This window comes from Narcine bancroftii, chromosome 11 (assembly GCF_036971445.1).
Source record: "Narcine bancroftii isolate sNarBan1 chromosome 11, sNarBan1.hap1, whole genome shotgun sequence".
NCBI lineage: Eukaryota > Metazoa > Chordata > Chondrichthyes > Torpediniformes > Narcinidae > Narcine > Narcine bancroftii.
Genome location: NC_091479.1, coordinates 10,921,671 through 10,937,322, shown reverse-complemented (window position 1 = coordinate 10,937,322; position 15,652 = coordinate 10,921,671). Strand labels below are relative to the sequence as shown.

Sequence of the window (15,652 nt, the reverse complement as noted above, 5' to 3'; positions counted from 1 at the left end):
CGAGGATGTTTCTCCCCACCACCCTCCATGCGAGGATGTTTCTCCCCACCACCCTCCATGCGAGGATGTTTCTCCCCACCACCCTCCATGCGAGGATGTTTCTCCCCACCACCCTCCATGCGAGGATGTTTCTCCCCACCACCCTCCATGCGAGGATGTTTCCCCCCACCACCCTCCATGTGAGGATGTTTCCCCCCACCACCCGCCATGTGAGGATGTTTCCCCCCACCACCCTCCATGTGAGGATGTTTCCCCCCACCACCCTCCATGTGAGGATGTTTCCCCCCACCACCCTCCATGTGAGGATGTTTCCCCCCACCACCCTCCATGTGAGGATGTTTCCCCCCACCACCCTCCATGTGAGGATGTTTCCCCCCACCACCCTCCATGTGAGGATGTTTCCCCCCACCACCCTCCATGTGAGGATGTTTCCCCCCACCACCCTCCATGTGAGGATGTTTCCCCCCACCACCCTCCATGTGAGGATGTTTCCCCCCACCACCCTCCATGTGAGGATGTTTCCCCCCACCACCCTCCATGTGAGGATGTTTCCCCCCACCACCCTCCATGTGAGGATGTTTCCCCCCACCACCCTCCATGTGAGGATGTTTCCCCCCACCACCCTCCATGTGAGGATGTTTCCCCCCACCACCCTCCATGTGAGGATGTTTCCCCACTCCCCACTCCCCCACTCCCCCACTCCCCCACTCCTGTTGAAAAGTCGAATGCATTCAAAATAGATTTTTCCTTCCCAAACATTTAAGAATTCCAGCAAGGTAGAGGTATGTGTTCCAATAGTCAACTCACCGAACGCGGGGCTGATTTGGAGCCACCGGGGTATAAATGGCGTTCCAAGGAAAGACACGGGATACTTGTTCGTCGCTGCGTCCCGATCTCGCCCAATTTATACCATTGCTGCTCTCCCCAATTTTGGCTCGGCTCCAGATGTTTGCGTCACGTACTCAGTAAAAGTGGGAATTCCTAGAACATCTCCCACACCTCTCCACGCAACGAGGACCCCTTCCTTCCCTGCGCTGTGAAAGAGGCAGATGACTTTCCCCACCTCAGGGCACCGGAGCCCGTCAATGCATTAACTCTGCGCTGCAGGTAAGTGGGCTGAGTGGCTTCAAAACTTTAGTGTGTGGTTGTCCGAGCCCGCAACGGGCAATCTGGGAGCCGAGATTCCGGGACAGTGAACTTTTTTCTATTTCATTGCATTCGAGTTATTTAACAGGCTAAGCAAATCAAAGTCCTTAAGGATTCAAAAGCCTGGGCTCCTGAACACATTTAATTTTAATTGGGTCAGTTTAAACTTGCAGTGATTTGTTGCATTGCACTTAGTCGAGTGGGTCAGTTATTTGAGGTCGATCTTCCAGCGCACGCCAGGTCCAGCGGCAACTTTTCCTGAATACTGCCGGCCAACGCGTTGTGAGTGGCGTGGACCCCGTTGGAACACGGTGGCGGGGCTGCCGGGCTTGGGACCCGCGCTCCCTTGGGTAACGTGGCCGTCCACTCTTTGGTCCGGGCTCGGCTGGACCACGGCATGTTTGCGAGATTTGCACCCCCCTGGCGTTTGGGGAAGAATTCATTATTGAAGTGTCGGGTGGAGATGCTGGAGTCAATCTGGAGGCACTCGACTGATCAGATGGAAGAAAAAGAATGGGCCAGGTTTCATGTCGGAACCCGTCATGCTCGATACTCCACACCAGAGTGTTTGGCGCCGTGGATTGTGTGTTTCTTGTCGATGGGCTCCGGAGAAGGACATTCTTACACTGGCTACAGGCGCCAGAGAAGGCCATTGTTCTGCTGGGCATCAGCTCCAGAGAAGGACACTGTTTTGATGGGTATAGACACCAGTGAAGGGGACTTCTCTGCTGGGTATCAGTTCCAGAGAAGGACACTGTTTTGATGGGTATAGACACCAGTGAAGGAGACTTCTCTGCTGGGTATCAGTTCCAGAGAAGGACACAGTTTTGATGGGTATAGACACCAGTGAAGGAGACTTCTCTGCTGGGTATCAGTTCCAGAGAAGGACACTGTTTTGATGGGTATAGACACCAGTGAAGGAGACGTCTCTGCTGGGTATCAGTTCCAGAGAAGGACACTGTTTTGATGGGTATAGACACCAGTGAAGGAGACTTCTCTGCTGGGTATCAGTTCCAGAGAAGGACACTGTTTTGATGGGTATAGACACCAGTGAAGGGGACTTCTCTGCTGGGTATCAGTTCCAGAGAAGGACACTGTTTTGATGGGTATAGACACCAGTGAAGGGGACTTCTCTGCTGGGTATCAGTTCCAGAGAAGGACACTGTTTTGATGGGTATAGACACCAGTGAAGGGGACTTCTCTGCTGGGCATCAGCTCCAGAGAAGGACACTGTTTTGATGGGTATAGACACCAGTGAAGGGGACTTCTCTGCTGGGTATCAGTTCCAGAGAAGGACACTGTTTTGATGGGTATAGACACCAGTGAAGGGGACTTCTCTGCTGGGTATCAGTTCCAGAGAAGGACACTGTTTTGATGGGTATAGACACCAGTGAAGGAGACTTCTCTGCTGGGTATCAGTTCCAGAGAAGGACACAGTTTTGATGGGTATAGACACCAGTGAAGGAGACTTCTCTGCTGGGTATCAGTTCCAGAGAAGGACACTGTTTTGATGGGTATAGACACCAGTGAAGGAGACGTCTCTGCTGGGTATCAGTTCCAGAGAAGGACACAGTTTTGGTGGGTATAGACACCAGTGAAGGGGACTTCTCTGCTGGGTATCAGTTCCAGAGAAGGACACTGTTTTGATGGGTATAGACACCAGTGAAGGAGACGTCTCTGCTGGGTATCAGTTCCAGAGAAGGACACTGTTTTGATGGGTATAGACACCAGTGAAGGAGACGTCTCTGCTGGGTATCAGTTCCAGAGAAGGACACTGTTTTGATGGGTATAGACACCAGTGAAGGAGACTTCTCTGCTGGGTATCAGTTCCAGAGAAGGACACTGTTTTGATGGGTATAGACACCAGTGAAGGAGACTTCTCTGCTGGGTATCAGTTCCAGAGAAGGACACTGTTTTGATGGGTATAGACACCAGTGAAGGAGACGTCTCTGCTGGGTATCAGTTCCAGAGAAGGACACTGTTTTGATGGGTATAGACACCGGTGAAGGAGACCTCTCTGCTGGGTATCAGTTCCAGAGAAGGACACAGTTTTGATGGGTATAGACACCGGTGAAGGAGACTTCTCTGATGGGTATCAGTTCCAGAGAAGGACACTGTTTTGATGGGTATAGACACCGGTGAAGGAGACGTCTCTGCTGGGTATCAGTTCCAGAGAAGGACACTGTTTTGATGGGTATAGACACCAGTGAAGGAGACTTCTCTGCTGGGTATCAGTTCCAGAGAAGGACACTGTTTTGATGGGTATAGACACCAGTGAAGGAGACTTCTCTGCTGGGTATCAGTTCCAGAGAAGGACACTGCTCTGCCCTTTATAGACTCCAGAGAAGGGCACTGCTCTGCTGGATATCAGTTCCAGAGAAGGACACTGTTCTGATGGGTATAGACTCCAGTGAAGGGGACTGCTCTGCTAGGTATCAGTTTCAGAGAAGACCTCTGTTTTGCTGGGTATAGACTCCAGAGAAAGACTCCATTCTGCTGTGTAATTTTTGTTAAATTGGTCAGTGCCATGCAGAGAGAGAAAAACACAATAACATGCAAAAGCATGAGTCCTTAAATGAGTCCCTGATTGAGTTTGTCATTGAGGAGTCTGATGGTGGAGGGGGAGCAGCTGTTCCTGAACCTGGGGGTGCGAGTCTTGTGGCACCGAGACCTCTTTCCTGGTGGCAGCAGCGAGAACAGAGCGTGTGCTGGGTGGTGTCGATCGCTGCTGTGCTGCTCTCTGACCATAGATGTTCTCAATGGTGGTGGAGTGTTTTTGCCTGTGATGTTCTGGGTTGTGGTCCCTTTTGCAGGGCTTTACGGTGTGCCCATGCCTAACTGTGATGCAGCCGATCAGTACACTTTCCACCACATGTCAAGAGAAATTTGCCAGCGATTCCCATGCCACACTCCCGAGGAGCATTAGCAAATAATACACATTAAAATTTGTTAAGACCTAATGTCCGGGAATTAAAGTATTTTTCTTTGTAACTCATTCTAAATAGTCTGGTTTTGCCTTTTTAAGCCCTTTGTAAGTTGTTTCCTTATCTGAATTCCAGCAGGCGATTTGTATTTGGAACTGAACAATCAGAAGCACCTTTGGCACACGTGAAAGGGTTGGATCTCAGAGAGAACATGGCACAGACTGTCAGCTGGAAACTGCTGAGGGCAGCATGGATTTTTCTCTTCCCTCTGGTGCTCATCAGTAAGTAGCATTCAGTGGTTCTTTGTCCAGGACAGAGAAATATCTGATATTAAAACCAACACGTCCCTACCATTGTACCAGTATTCAACAATATCCCCACTCCTCTGCTCATTACCAATTGTCCTACATTTGTTTTTTTCATTTCCATTAATTTTGCTTTGCAACAAAAATTGGTGTTGATTTGGTTCATTTTTGCATTCTACTTGGGAGTGTCCTCGAGTAAAACTTTTTTGGTTGGAGTAGTAATTCTCAACCTTTTCTTTCCACTCACATCCCACATAGTATTCCCTAAGCCAGAGGTGCTCTAAGATTAGTAAGGGATTGCTTAAGGTGGGATGTGGGTGGAAAGAAAAAATTTGAAAACCACTGTTTTAATCCAGAAAGCTCCAAAATCCGGCAAGTGGGGGGAGAGGTGGCAGCGCGAGTCGGGCCATCAGGAGATCGGGAGGGCGGGGGGGGAGACCAGCAGCACGAGTCGGGCGGCTGAGAGACCGGCAGCGAGGGCAGGGGAAACTGACAGTGCGAGTCAAGCGGCCAGGAGACTGGCAGCGCGAGTTGGGCGGGCGAGGGGGGGGAGACCAGCAGCATGAGTCGGGTGGCTGAGAGACCGGCAGCGAGGGCAGGGGAAACTGACAGTGCGAGTCAAGCGGCCAGGAGACTGGCAGCGCGAGTTGGGCGGGCGAGGGGGGGGAGACCAGCAGCGTGAGTCAGGCGGGCGAGGGGGGGAGACCGGCAGCGCAAGTCAGGAGGGTAAGAGACCAGCAGCGCCAGTCAGGCAGGTGAGGGAGGGATTGGCAGCGCGAGTCGGGGGGTGGGGGGGTTGTGGGGAGATGGCAGCATGACTGGAAGGGGGTGAGGGTGGATAGGTAGCATAATTCGGGTGGGCTTAATCTGGCTTTCCGAAATTCGGAACACACTGTCCCCCAAGGGTTCCAGAAAAAGAATCTTGTACCTGTATCTCATTGACTCTTTTGTGCATGGTTTCAGAACTCCAAATGAAATGGTTTTATCAAGCAAAATATTTCAGTAACAGTTGGGTCCAGAGCAGTGATTCTCAACCTTCCCTTCCCACCCACATCCCACTTTAAGCCATCCCTTACTAATCACAGAGCACCGATGGAAAAGGGATTACTTAAAGTGGGATGTGAATGGAAAGAAAAAGGTTGAGAACCACTGGGGTAGAGGTAAGAAATTTTTTGGAGAAAATATTAGAGGTAAAAGTTTCACAGGTTGCAATGTTATTTTTGTTGGGTAATATTAAAGTGGTTAGTCCCAAATTAAGATTAACTATGTGTCAAAATGAATTTTTATGATTAGCTTTAGCTTTTACTGGGAAGAGCATAGCCATTACTTGGAAATCAGATAAGGACTTAGTGATGGAGAGGTGACATGCTGAATTGCGTTCTTGTACTTGAGAAAATAACATAATCTACATAATAAGTATCAACTTTTTTTACAATATGGAGCCCATATTTACTCTATGTTGGTTTGAAATTTTTAAGGACTCTCTGGAAGCCCGTCCTGTTGGTAACCCCCAGTTCCATTATTGTTAGTTGTGAGACTTCCATTTCTTTTTGACATTCTCCTAACTTTTTTTCTTTTTCTTTCTTTTCTTTGATAATTTATTGGGGGTGGGAAGGGAGGGAGGGAGGGATGTGTGTGTAGATACACACACACACACATTTGCATTCTATATATATTCCATTTATAAATATAAATATTCCATTATATTTCCATATAGATTCCATTTGTCTGCATATACTAACCCTTTTATGCCTGTAATAATTCTATTAAACTTCTCTGAACCCTCTCTAATGCCAGCACATCTTTTGTCATTAAAACACAAGAGTCTCCACAAGTGAGCGCATCGATTTGACTGAGTCATGGTGAAAATGTAATCCTTTCCCCTCTTCATGCCTGGAGATTCTGGTGTGCTTATCTACCATATCTTCATGAACAGATTTGCATAATTTTTTTTCATGGCCTGTTAATCTAATTTGTTCACTCGTTGATTAATTCTCTTCTTACAGCTGCCCAAAATAATATCCATTGGGAAGTGCAGAGATATGATGGTTGGTACAACAATCTCGCCTATCATAGACGAGGCGCAGCAGGTAAGAGCCCTGCTTAAAAGTTTCCCCAATGGAAATATGTGGTTTATTTCCTCAGTTTTATGACTACAAATCATTTTGGTGAGTCACCGATATCACAACATTGAATCAGCTGAGTTTAATTGTGTACATCTCTCATTACAAAGCATGGACAAACATAAAACAATGCAGTTATTTCATGGGCAACTTGGTTCTTATCGCTTAAGAAGCTGATTCCTCTTTTATTGACATGCAGCATGGAACAACAGGCCGTTTCGTGCCAGCCAATTAACCTACACCCTCAGTATGTTTCGAATGGCGGGAGGAAACCGGAGCCCCCGGGGAGACCCACGGGGAGAATGTACAAACTCCTTACAGACAGCACAGAATTCAAACACCGGTCCTGATGGCTGGTGCCGTAAAGGTGCTGCGCTAAACACTATTACAACAGTGCTACAGATCATTCTTTTGAGCAACGACTGGTCTGTATCTTCACTTTCATCCAGTCATTGGGAAACTGCTAGGCTTAGGCAGAATGCCCACAGACAAATGAAATGAAAGCAGATTGATACTGGTTCGGGTGTTTGGTTTCTGCTCCCTGAGACATAGAACATCGAACTTTACAGAACATGATTTTGTGACCATCTGTATAAACCTACTCAACAATCTAAACCTTCCCAACCTCACGCCCATAACCTTCTATTTTTCTTTCATCTATGTGCCTGCCTGAGAGTCTTTTAAATGTCCAGGGATGTTCGGAGAGCAGCAGCAATCATCAAGGATCCACATCACCCAGCTCACGCTCTGTTCTCGCTTCTACCATCAGGGAAGAGGTCTCGGTGCCACCAGACTCGCACCACCAGGTTCAGGAACAGCTGCTACCCCTCCACCATCAGACTCCTCAACTTGAGACTTATTTACTTTTGCACATTGTTGATTTGTTTCTTTCTCTCAGTATTGCACAGTCAGTTTATTTACATTTCTTTATTTGTGTACATTGAGTCCATTTTCTTTTTGCACTGATGATCAGTGGCAAATCCACCTCACCTGCAGGAAAAAGAGAAAGGTTGTGAGTGATATCATGTATGTACTCTGACAATAAATCTGACCTGAAATCTGGTGCCAGCCTTTAGATCCCCTGGCAATGCATTCCAGGCACCCACTGGTGTGAAAACCTACCCCGGTCCTCTTACCTAAACTGTCCTCCCTTCACCTTGTACAGATGTCCTCTGATATTTACTACTGTCATCCCAGTAAAAAGATGCTTCTCATAATCTTGTCGACCTCTATTAAGTCTCCTCTCATCCTTCTTCACTCCAAAGAGAAAAACCCCATCTCTGTTAGTCTTGTCTCATAAGACACCTTCTCCAATCCTAGTGAATCTCCTCTGCCCCCTCTCCATAGCTTCCATATCCTCCCTGTAATGAGGTGACCAGACCGGAACACAATATTGTATGCCAAAGGCATGGGGCATTGGACTCACCCAGAGTGTCTGATGGCCTGCAGTTAATACATCATTTTTTAACAATTTTTTAATTTTTCACACTGTGAACCATATCAACCAAAATATATACAAACGTTTCTCATTAAATATACACAGTGATGTTTTCTCCCTTTTTTCCCCCTTTCCCTCCCTCCCCACTTCCCACCCCCCTCCAAAACCCATAAATATTCAAAATATACAATATAATAAAACCATAAAACAATATCTTCACACAAAGGAAAATAAACAAAAATGCATCATCAACTTTTACACACTGAATCTAGTCGTTTTGTCTTCTTATCATTTTAGGTGCTGGAGGTCCGAGGCAAACCCTCTCTGTTATGTTCTATGTATGGTTCCCAAATTTGTTCAAACATTGTGACTTTATTTTTTAAATTATGTTATTTTTTCCAGTGGAATACATTTATTCATTTCCATGTGCCATTGCTGTATTCTCAGGCTCTCTTCCATTTTCCAAATTGACATTATACATTATTTTGCTACTGTTAAGGCTATCATAATAAATCTTTTTTGCACTTTATCCAATTTGAGGCCTAGTTCCTTACTTCTTATGTTACTTAAAAGAAAGATCTCTGGATTATTTGGTATGTTATTTTTTGTGATTTTATTTAATATCTGATTTAGATCTTCCCAAAACATTTTCACTTTCGTACATGCCCAAGTTGCATGTACTGTTGTTCCCATTTCCTTCTTACAGCAAAAACATCTATCTGATAATGTTGGATCCCATTCTTTTAAACTTTTGGGGCGTGATATATAACCTGTGTAACTAATTATACTGCATCATGCGTAACCTTGTGTTTATTATATGCTTCAGAGTTCCAGAACATAATTTTTATCTTTATTTAAATCTTTTTCCCACTTTTGTTGGGTTTATAGCTTATTTCATCATTTTCCTTATCTTGCAGCTTAATGTACATGTTGGTTATAAATCTTTTAATTATCACTGTGTCTGCAGTCACATATTCAAAGCAGCTTCCTTCTGGTAATCTCAGTCTGTTTCCCGATTTATCCTTTAAATAAGCTTTTAGTTGATGATATGCAAACACTGTACCATGAGTTATTCCATATTTGTTCTTCAACTGTTCAAATGTTAATAAATTATTTCCCAAAAAACAGTTTTCTATTCTTTTGATTCCTTTTCTCTCCCATTCTCTAAAGGAAAGGTTGTCTATTGTAAAAGGGATTAGTGGATTTTGCGTCAAGAGTAATTTTGGTATTTGGTAATTTGTTTTTTTCCTTTCTAAGTTGATCTTCTTCCATGTGTTAAGTAAATGATGCAATACTGGTGAGTTGCACCAGCTTTTTATCCCACTTATAAAGTATATGTTCCAGTACCTTCTCCCCTATTTTATCTAGTTCTATCTTAGTTCTGGTTTTTCCCTTGTCTGGCAGTCAATATATCTCGATGTAAATTCAGGAACCCAGCAGCTTCTTCCCATTCTCTCCATTACTATATCAAACTAGGGCCCTTCAGTCTGAATCGCACGAAGTACTGAACGTGTTTCAGACAATTTAACCACTCACTGAAGCATGTTCTGTTGTTTACTTTTAGGGAAATGGCTGATGCCCAAGTACAATTATTAGGGTGTTTAGTTCATCAATAAAAATGACGGTGATCGTTTTCCGCAATAACCCTCTGCGGTTCTGTTTCATTTTCAGGTTCTACCTTCACACGCCTCATGCCTGCCAGATATGCTGATGGTGTTTACAAGGCTTTGACTGAGCCAGACGTACCAAACGCACGGACTATCAGTAACATAATAGCCAAGGGTTCATCGGGACTGCAGTCTGATGCACGCACTACTGTGCTGAGTGTTTTCTTTGGTAATGATTTTGAGCTGTGTCTGTAGCAACAAGAAAAATAAACACCTGTCTGTTAATATAGAACATAAAGATAATAAAAATATTGGAGTAGGAGAAGACCCTCTGGCCCGTTGAGCCTGGGCCACCCTTCAATGTGATCATGGCTGATGGGCTCATCTCCACCGACCTGCCTTTTCCCCATATTCCTTAATTCCCTTCTATCTAAATATCTACTCAACCTTGTCTTAAATATTTTTACTGAGATAGCCTCCACTGCTTCAATGGGCAGCCACAGATTCACCACCCTCTGGGAAAAGCAGTTCCTCCACATCTCCGTCCTAAGTCTACTCCCCTGAATCTTGTGACTACGTTCTGGTCTCCTCTACTAAAGTAAACAACTTACCTACCTCTGTCTTATCTATACCTTGCATCATTTTATGTTTCTAGAAGGTCACCTCTCATTCTTCTGAATTCCAGAGGGTCCAGTCCCAGACGACTCAATCCCTCCTCATAGGCTAACCCCACCATCTCAGCAATCAACCTGGTGAACCTCCTCTGCACCCCCTCCAAAGCTTTCCTTTACGCTGTTTCCTTCCTGTTTGTTGGTGCCACTGATACTGACAATATCTGGTTTTCCGTGCCTGAAGGATGCACACAGATGGAGTAGGGTTGGTGCTCGCAATGAAGGGCTTTACATGGGACGGGGGTAGGGACTGTTGATGAGGGGGTTCACATGGGACTGGGGGAGGTGCGGTGGTGAGAGGGTTACATGGGACTAATGGGATGTGTCTCAGTGAGGGAGTTTTCATGGGTCTCGGGGAGGTGTGGTGATTAAGGATTGGGATTTGGGGTAGGGGTTGGTGATGTGGGGATTTACGTGAGACTGGGGGAGATGCAATGGCAAGAGAATTACATGGGACTGGGGGAACTGGTGGTGAGGGGGCTTACTTGGGACTGAGGGGAGTGCTGGTGGTGAGGGGATTTACTTGGGACTGAGGGAATAGATGGGAGGGGGCAGGTAATGGGATGAGAGGATAGGAGAGGGCAGACTGGCCCCTGAATGGTGCATCTGGGTAACAGAATTATCTTGGCATGATTTTTCCCAATTAATTCATCATTACAAGATTAAGCTGCCATTATTGTCTTTTTTTTCCAAATGTGTGCAGGATATCACGTCATAAGTGAGGTTATGGATGCCAGGCAGCCAGCCTGTCCCCCTGAGTATCTTGATGTTCCCGTCCCAAGTGGTGATTCAGTCTTTGACCCCAACGGGACAGAAAGTGTGAGGTTAATGTATTGGCGCAAAGTTTGGGACAAATTTTCCGGACACAGCCCCAACAATCCAAGGATACAGGTAACAGGAACATGAGGAGAGAGAAAAATACCACCCTCAGCCCATGTAAATGTCCATGCCAGGTGTATGGGTGATTCCATGCTTCAATGACCATCTCTAGGTTCATGACCAAGATGTGCAGTTCCTCCAAACACGCTGTGTAATTGTCGAGATTTGTCGACCAATTTTTTTAGAAAATTTAGGGGGGTGGCTATTTTACACACACATTACTTTTTACCTCGTTAAGTACCTGTGTCGTTCGAGGTACCAGGAGTTCCGATGGGTGGGCGGTTGGGGTCCAGGCGAGAGTCGGGGCATCGGGAACTCGGATGGGTGGGCGGCTGGGGCCTAGACAAGAGACAGCGGTCAAGGCAACGGATGCTCCGGTGGGTGGTGTGGTCGGGGTCAAATATAGGTGGGGGGGTCAACTTTTACATTAAATATGGAAAATACCAGATTTGGGGGCCAAAGATAGGGGTGTAGAATTTTGCATGCTATCAACTAGTACATGCATATTATATAGTTACACATGTATCTGTGATGAACTTGATTGCTAAGTGCACTCTGTGCCCAATTAACGAACCCACGGTCTTTCATGATGTTACCAAGTCACCTGTATGGCTCCGAATCAGCTCTGTTCACAAAGCTGCCAGGAAAACCTTTTACTGGCAACAAAGCCACATCCTCCCCAGTGCTGACATTCATCAAAGCTGCCAGGGCTTATTAGAGCTTCTGAAAGTCAGAATATCTCTGGCATTGAGGAACTATAAATGATGAAACTAGTAAATCACATTAACAATTGGAAACATAATTGCAGGCACTAAAAATAAAATTCTTAACTGACCTCACTGTCACTCTTCTTCACAGATATTGACTCAATATTGAAACTAATGGGGACATCAATTCTTTGCCGGAAGCACAAAGAATTATCAGGGAGTTGTTTTGAGTCCTTTTGCCGTTGCCTTTCACAGATCAATGAAGTTTCTGCGTGGATCGATGGCAGCTCCATTTATGGAGTTTCTCACTCTTGGTCGGATGAGTTGCGAAGTTTCTCCGACGGTCGGCTGGCTTCGGGGCCTGATCCTGGACTTCCCAGGTCGAGCACAGGAAAGCTGATGATGTGGAACCATCCCGATCCCTCCCGTGGTGACACGGGCCTCAAAGGATTTTACGGTGAATTCGTAGCACCGAGCTCACTCGGCTCTGTCCTCTGCAATAGCGTGGATCTCCCAGTGGCCACCCATTTCATTGCTCCATCCCCCTTTCCCTTGCCGATATGTCTGTCCATGCTCTCGAGCACTGCCAGACTGAGACCATCTGTAAATTGGAGGAACAACACCTCATCTTCCAACTGGGCACCCTTCAAACTGGATGGCATTAACATTGACTTCTCTGGTTTTCATTAAAACCCCCTCCCACCCCCTGACTCCTTGAGCGCAGACATGATAAACTCTCACTTAATTCCTATATCATATCCAATTACCACCTTTTGTTGGTCTGATTCCTCCCCCATTGTTTGAATTCTGAGACCTTCTGCTATATCCTGCTTCAGCCTTTACAGATTTTTTCTTGAAGAAGGGCTCAGGCCCGAAATATCGGTGATATATCTTTCATGTTTTTTTTTTACATAGAACTTGAATGATTTTTCTGTTCTGAAGTGTCTCCCTACCTTCCAGGAGCGGCCATTCACACAGGAATGACCAAAGTTACAAATAGCCGGATCGCACCATGAGTTTAGACAGAATACCTGAAGTGCAGTATGTAAGAAGGCTGGACAACTATTGTTCACGGATCACCTGCAGTTCAGTTTAGGCCACAGATGACCTGTGAAAATAACTAGGGGTCGAGAAGGTAAAATGTAGGGATGGGAATTATCTTTTTACATAGTTTGTGTTCTGGGAAATTGGGAATAATTTCCTGGAGCGCAGCATTTGTGAAAAAAACCAAAAAACAGAAGTGTCTCCCATAAATGCTGAAAAGACCGGCTGAGTTCGTCCGGCATTTCGGTATGTTTACTACAACCACAGCCTGCGTTTTTCCCTTGCTTCAGTTTAACAGTGGTTCAACAATGAGATCTTGGTTTGGGAACGTTCTTTCTCAAAAATAGGCATGGCCACTGGAGCACCAAATTAGCCAGTGTTTGGACAGGACCAAGGTTTCATTTTTGCTTTTTGCCAATGTTCTGGACTTGGCTCATCTTCACTAGACAAAGTTCAATGTGGAGAGCAACGTTTTTTTTTGCTCCACTGAGAGGAAGATTAAATTTTAATTTTTCAACATGGTAGAAGCCACTTCCGACCATTGATATCCCAGTGCCCAATTACACCCAATTAACATGCAACCTTGTACATCTTGGAAGAAACCAGAGCACCCAAGAAAACCCCTCACAGATTATGGGAAGAATATACCTTACAGATCGCATTGGATTGGAACCTGGGTCACTGGAACTGTATTTAGCATCACACTAACCGCTATGCTATCCGTGCTAACCAAAGATGAAGTTAACATGTTCATGTCCATTCATAAGTAAGTTCCTGAGCAGGATTGGTGGGGGTTCACCCTCAGATGTAACCAATTCAACCACTCCCTGAGGTGGACAACTTCCACCGTCACACAGTAAAAAGAGGTTCCTTTTGAACTGAATTCCTCATTGGGTTTCTTGTAGTATTTGAGGCCTTTAATCTTGCTGTCGGAAACTCTTACTTCAAAATCGAGCATGTCACAAAATCTGTTGTTTTGTGGCGGCAATCGTGTGCAAATATTTATAGAAACTCACCTTTTTTATTGATGAGTATCATTATCGGGCTCCTTAACCCAGCATTTGGTTCATCCCGCAGGGTCAGCTCTGCCCTACCAGAAGTAGTCCACTTGGTGCTTTCATTCCATGCCCAACTCTGTGCCAGCGGGCCGGGGTTCTTACCCATTTAAAGGAGTAGATCTGGAACAGAGATGTGGAGGCACGGTTGGTGCAACGCCTTTACAGCGTCAGCGATCGGGACCGGGGTTTGAATCCCGCGCTGTCTTTAAGGAGTTTGTACGTCCTCCCCGTGTCTGTGTCCCTGGGGGCTCCGGATTCCTCCCACCGTTCAAAAACGTACCGGGGGTGGGGGTGTTGGTTAATGAGGTGTAAATTGGGCGGCACGGGCCAAAATAGCCTGTTACCGTGCTATATGTCTAAATTTTAAATAAATAAAAAAATTTTAACCTCCTTATAAAGTAAAATCCTATTGGTCTCAGAAATGCACAGCAGGTCAGTCTTATCATACATGACCGACCAGTGATGCACTCCAAGGCTTACCTTATCTACTCTGTGAAGCCTGGAATAATTTTGAGCTATTACATTGAGAGAAAGGACACCCGGTTCACCCTGTCCTAAATTCTAACAGGCGTCAAATTCTGTCGCAGACTCTGGAAATTCAGCGATCAATGAAAACCCATTCATCATGGCAGAGAACATTGTCTGGTTCCGGTACCACAATTACCTGGCCTCCCAGTTCAAAGCTCAGAACCCCCTTTGGTCGGATGAAGACATATTCCAGCAAGTCAGAAAGTGGGTTATTGCCACATTCCAGGTAAGAGGTGTCAAAAATAATATGGAGTGAGTGTCCAAACAGCTATGAATGCGAGAAGAAAGGCTAAATGATCATAGTCCCAGTTTGGAATAAGTTACAGTTGCATACCGTTAAAGGGCCAGCAGTTGGGACCGGGATGCGAATCCCGTGCTGTCTGTAAGGAGTTTGTACATTCTCCTTGAGTCTGTGTGGATTTTACCTGGGGGTGGGGGGGATCTGGTTTCCCATCCCTCGAAATGTACTGGAGGTTGTAGGTTAATTGAGGGATATGGACTTGAGGGCCAAAATTGTCTGTAACCGTGATGTACCTCTAAATTTTAAAAAAAATTAAACAGGCCCTTCAGCTCTTCTAGTCTGTGCAGAACCATTTTTCTGCCTGGTCCCACTGACCTGCACCCGGACCATAGCCCTCCATACCCCTCCCACCCATGTACCTGTCTAAACTTTTCTTCAATGTCATAATCGAACCTGTGTTCACCATTCAGCTGGCAGTTCATTCCACACTCCCACTGTTCTCGCATGACATTCCCCCTAATATTCCTTTTAAGCTTTCAACTTTCCCATTTCAACCTTAACCCATGTCCTCTGGCTTTTACTTCGTCTAACCTCAGTGGAAAAAGTTTACCTGCATTTACTCAATCTACATCCATCATAATTTTGTACACCTCTGTTAAATCTCCCCTCATTCTTGGGGAATAAAATCCTAACTCAGTTCCTCAAGTCGTGGCAACATCTCTGTCAATCTCCTCTGCATTCTTCCAATCTTACTGATATTCCAAAAGTTAGGTGGCCAAAACAGTACACGATACTCCAAATTCGGCCTCACCCATGTCTTATATAATTCATCCTAACTCCTGTACTCAGTACTTTGATTTATGAAGGCAATGGTGCCAAAAAGTCTCTTATCTGCATCTGGGGTCAGATCGTCCCTGCAGGAGGGCACATGCATTTAAAATAACTTCTGGTTTTGTACAAAGGCACTAGTTGATTTAACAA

The 15,652-nt window shown here is 45.6% G+C and overlaps 1 protein-coding gene across 2 annotated transcripts in view; it reads left to right on the top strand.

Annotated features, from left to right (window-relative positions):
* The window catches only part of LOC138745501 (dual oxidase 2-like), a 75,678-nt gene that overhangs the window by 4,162 nt on the left and 55,864 nt on the right, over positions 1–15,652 (top strand). The window contains exons 1-7 of one of the 2 annotated variants that reach the window (XM_069902582.1): positions 1,043–1,107; positions 4,206–4,351; positions 6,382–6,465; positions 9,608–9,772; positions 10,918–11,105; positions 12,056–12,257; positions 14,490–14,656. In XM_069902582.1, coding sequence (XP_069758683.1) covers positions 4,282–4,351; positions 6,382–6,465; positions 9,608–9,772; positions 10,918–11,105; positions 12,056–12,257; positions 14,490–14,656 — 876 coding nt within the window. In that variant the 5' untranslated portion in view covers positions 1,043–1,107; positions 4,206–4,281. Of the gene's footprint in view, positions 1–1,042; positions 1,108–4,205; positions 4,352–6,381; positions 6,466–9,607; positions 9,773–10,917; positions 11,106–12,055; positions 12,258–14,489; positions 14,657–15,652 lie in introns of those variants that run through there. The other variant, XM_069902580.1, reaches the window with a different exon arrangement.